The 4,672-nt window shown below is 66.5% G+C and overlaps 1 protein-coding gene across 1 annotated transcript in view; it reads right to left on the bottom strand.

Annotated features, from left to right (window-relative positions):
• Positions 1–4,672, bottom strand: part of H696_03821 (hypothetical protein) — a gene marked incomplete at its 3' end in the record, with an annotated part of 16,016 nt that overhangs the window by 8,580 nt on the left and 2,764 nt on the right. Inside the window, exons 10-13 of the mRNA XM_009497680.1 lie at positions 4,236–4,351; positions 3,945–4,108; positions 3,661–3,844; positions 78–3,489 (exon numbers count right to left, since the gene is read on the bottom strand). Coding sequence (XP_009495955.1) covers positions 78–3,489; positions 3,661–3,844; positions 3,945–4,108; positions 4,236–4,351 — 3,876 coding nt within the window. The remainder of the gene's footprint in view (positions 1–77; positions 3,490–3,660; positions 3,845–3,944; positions 4,109–4,235; positions 4,352–4,672) is intronic.

Genomic DNA, 4,672 nt, shown 5'->3' with positions numbered 1-4,672 from the left:
AGAGAGAGAGAGAGAGAGAGAAAGAGAAAGAGAAAGAGAGGGAGGGAAAAAGAAGGCACGCGGGCCCGAGTACTCACCATGCGTGCCAGAGCGAGGGCGTTGGACTCCAGCGCCGGCAGGCTGAGCGGCGTGCGCAAAGCCGCCAGAGCGAAGGTGTCCAGGGCAGTGCGCAAGGCCAACACATCACGCAGGCCGATCGTCTCCAGGAAGAGCCCAGTGATGTCGCCGGAGCGGGAAATGGCCCGGCCATCGGCATCGACCAGGGTCAGGCCGGTGGTTGGGTGGCGGCAGCCGCGTTGGGCTGCCTCCACCGACCGGATGGTGTGTGCCAGCACCGAGCACGCCAACACCCGGGGGAAGAGATTCCGCAGGCGGAAAGACTGGATATTGTCCGGCATGGCCTGGGGGAAGAAGAACCCGTCATCCACCAGGGGGCTGAGGGGCTGGTGCGTCAGGGCCGCGGCCACCACCGGCACCGGGAAGGCCGGGACCGGCGGAGCTCGGCAGGCCGGCCCGCCGGGGGCCTTCGTCGCCGTCACCATCTGGGCATAGGCCGCCAGGCCCGGAGCCCGGGTGGGGTCCTGGGCCACCGGCCGCAGGAGGTGCCCAGGAATCGGCCCGGTCGCAGCCACCTTGGGACCCAGGGACAGCACCTCGAAGAAGAGGGCCAGCAAGTGCCCCGGCTGCTGGGCCGTCCACCACTGGGTCAAATGCTTCTTGGTCAAGTGGGCAAAGTGCCCAGGCAGGAGGTCCGCCTGGGTGAAGGCCGTGCGGCCAACATGGAAGTCCACCAGCTGGTCGTACCCGGCCCCGGAGGCCGTGGCCAGCCACGCATGGAAGGGCGCCACGGCCGGCAGCTGCCGGGCAATCAACGGCCCGGCCGCCAACGACAGGACCGTATTCGAGGTCTCCTGGCAGACGGGGCACCGGAGGAACTGATAGGGCTCGGCGATGTCCACCTGGATGCGCTTCAATGGCGCGGCACATCCAAAGTGGATCGTGTGTCCGCAGGTCGACACGAAGGACCCGGCCGGCGAGGTGAAGGTCGAGGCGAAGCAGTTGGACTGCTGCGGGGTCCAGGACCGCTGCACCGGCCACGGCTGGTTCAGGTCCACATCGACCAGCTGCTCGGAGGCCGGGGCCTTGGGGTCCAGGCGCGCGGCCAGGTGCGCGTCGATGCGCTTACACGCGGCCTGGTGCCCGGTCTCGGCCGTGGCAATGGACCGGGGGGTGGGGGGGCCGGTTGCGGCCATGTCAGCCGAGTCCAGCAAACTCGAGGCCACACTCGGGGCGGCCGTCACATCCAACATGGCAAACTGCCGGCGCGGAAGCGACGAGTGCTGCACCAGGCCAATATACCCACCCGGGGCGGCCGGGGTCAGCGCCTCGCGGCACACCGCACACGAGTTGCTTCGCGAGAAGGTGAAGAACGGGTGGATGCCATCGCGCACGGGGCGCATGGCTGCCGGCTCGGCCCCGGGGCCGGCCCCGGCATCGGGTCCCACCTGCAGGCCCTCCTCATCCGAGACGCCGGCCGACGCCGCCTCATCCTCAAAGAGGCCGTCCTTCAGCAGGTCCTCATGGTTGGCCATGAAGGTGCTCACCGAGGCCTTCTGCTTGTCGAGGATCCGCTGCCAGCGGAGCTTGCGCTCTTCCTCCTTGCGGCGCTGAGCCTCCTCGGCCGACAGGGCCGGGCTGGAGGCCGAGTCGCTGGCGGCCCCAACACCGGCCTCGGCCAGCAGCGCATCATTGGCCGCCGTGACGGCCGCATAGGCGGTCGTCAGGCACTCGCCAAGCCCCAGGCGATCGAGGGCCGCCGAAATCCACGACATATAGCCCAGGAGCTTGGTATAGTCGGCCGACTGGCTCAGACCGGCATCGGCATCGGCCGGAGCCGCCGGCCCACTGGCGGATGCCGGCCCGGCGCCTGGCGCATCGCGATGGGTCAGGCGGAAATGCACATACGCCAGCAGGTCGACCACGGTGGCCGGGCTGCTTGCCAACTGCCCGGCGCCCGGGGGCCCGATGACAGGCGCCTCGGCATTGGCCATCGTCGCATCCCCCTGCGGGGAGGATGGTCCAGCCTGACTGGCCGACCCGCGGGCCAGATACCGACGCAGGAGCGACGGCATCGAGAAGCGCTGGCTCTCGGACAAGTCGATGTCCGACATCGGCAGTGCAAGGGTGGTCAGGAGCCCGGCAAAGCGCCGGCCCCGGCCGGCACCCGCCTCGGTCTCAGCGAACACCAACTCCAGAGCCAGGGCATCGGCCAGGAGCTGCAGCAATTGCGCGATGATGGACGGCGAGGTGAGGGCCTCCGTGTCGCCGGACCGCTTGGGCGGCGGGATGCGCGCGAAGCTCGCATCATACGCCACACAGAAGGTGGCCAGCAGCGAATGGACAATGGCCAGCAGAGACTCGTTGCATGCGAAGTCCTGCAAGCCACGGGGCGTGGCAAGGCCCGGGAGGCCGGCCTGCGCCTTCCGGCACTGGGCCACACTGGCCGGCAGCCGCGCAAGGGCCGGCCGGATCTGATACTCGTGCAGGAAATCCAGTCGCGCATCCAGCAGCGAGTGGTAGTGCGCCGGGGTGACGGTGGACAGCAGCTTGTCGCCCGGAACACGGAGCCCAGGCACCGGCAGCGAGGCCGGGACAAAGTCCCCCGGCGTCAGGCTGGCCATCATGCCGAGCACCGTGGCAGCCGACCGGCTCCGACGCATGCGGCACATGTGGATGTTGCTCGGGTTGAAGTACCCCAGCATGGGCCAGCTGTTGCGGAGCTTGCAGTGATTGCCGGCCACCGCGTTGGGATTGCTGGCAGCCGCGGTGCCCGGCTCGGCCGGAATCAGCTCGGTGATCGAGGCCAGGAGAGCACGCGACCGGGGGTCGCTCTGGAAGTCCGACGGCAGGGTAGACATGATCTCCGAATGGCGCTTGATGCCACTGAAGATGGACTGGGTGAGAAGCAGCTTGCAAATGGCATCCGAGTAGGTGTGCAGGTCTCCCTGCTGGGCCACGGCCAGGCGATCAGTCATCAAGGCCGACAGGAAGATCAGGAACTCCTCAATCAGAGCCAGGGTATTGTCCAGGTCGAAGGGCGGGGCGCGCGGGCGCAAAAGCGGCGGCAGCGATGACATCTCCCCATCGTCGCCCGAGCTGAGAGCCCGGGTCCGAGAGGGCGGCACCCCACCCGGGAGCAGCCACTCAAGCAGGCCGAAGTGCTTGGCCGCCTGGCGCACGAGCACATCCGCGTCCATGAGCCCGGCGGCAGCCAGCTGCATCAGGAACAGATCGCCCATTGAGGAGTTCTCCTGCAACAGGGACGACCGATAGTACAGCAGCATCTCGGTGAAGGACGATCCATTACGCCGCCAAAGGTTGGCATTGAACTGAGCGCTCAGGGCGAAGATGGCCAGTGGAGGATGAATGGTCCGCTGGACATGGATTGATGGGTCGCCCGAAGGCCAGAGGGCTGCGATAATGGGCTCTCTGGAAGGGGGGGGGGGGGTGCGGGGGGCGGGGTGGGGGGGGCGGGGGCGGAGGGTTGGCAAAGACGCAGGAAGGTCAGAAGGCGCGCGGAGAAGCGACAAGCGGCCGGCGAAGAAGTGCCCCATGGGGAACGCAAGGAGGGGGGCACGAGCAGCGGACACAGAGACGCACAGCGAGGTGATGGCCTTGGCGGAGACCATCTTGGAGAAGGTCCAGGAGAGTGGGATCGCGACGATGACCCCCTGCTGGCTGATGCAGTGATCCAGCAGACCGGTGTCCGGGTTCAAGAGCGGATCATAGTCCTTCATGGGGAGCTGCTTGTAGATGTGACGCAGGAGCTCATTCCGCTGGAGGGCTATGGGCATTCAATGGGGCCCGGCGCCAAGGGGGATGCCAAAGATTAGAGAAGGCGGCCCGAGAGAGGGAAAGGGCAGGAGGGTGGCACAGGCACGCACGGGTGGATGAACGGAAGCAGTTGATAAAGGCATTGGCCAATTGGGAAAAGTGGATGATGCTGTTGAAGACAGTAGGCCACTCAAGGTTCTCGATTTCTACGTGCGATGTGGTCCGGCGAGTGAAGACCGTCTGGGAAATCATGCAGCCAGCGAGGTCGATGATGCTATTTTGCGACGGAAATCGGTGGTTGCGAGAATGTCAGAGTAGGGAGCGGGAGGGGAGGCTGACAAAGGCCGGCGACAGTTTCGCAGAACTTCCCTGGGGGGCGGGGGGAGGGGGGGGGCACGTACATCTGCAGGGATTTGGTGTCTAGAACATTGCGGTGAGCCTCAGGGGTACTAAGCGCATCACCAGCACGATGGACCATCTCATTGAAACGCTGGCGGGACTTGCTGCCGGCAGGGAGCTATGTGCCAAGCAAAGGACATTAGAATGGGGGGGGGGAGGGGGAAGGGCGAAAGAGTGACGGCACGATTGGCGAGCAAGGGAGGAAGGAGCGGCGGAGCCGGGGGGGGGGGGGGGGGGGGGGGGGGGGGAAGGGGCCCTTTTTGAAGGCGGGGAAAAGCGGGGAATTGATTTTCTCTTGGTTTCGGATTAGGGGGGTCATTTTGGTTCAGTTGATGATCTGCCCATCCAGAAGAGGCAAGCGATCGAATGGGTCAGAGACAGGGGAAGGGGGAGGGAGAGAGGGGGGGGGGGGAAGGCTTGGCAGCAGCCAAGCGGCGGG

This window comes from Fonticula alba (assembly GCF_000388065.1).
Source record: "Fonticula alba strain ATCC 38817 unplaced genomic scaffold supercont2.6, whole genome shotgun sequence".
Lineage (NCBI taxonomy): Eukaryota > Rotosphaerida > Fonticulaceae > Fonticula > Fonticula alba.
Note: the sequence above shows the minus strand (reverse complement) of the source record. Positions and strands in the feature narration are given on the sequence as shown.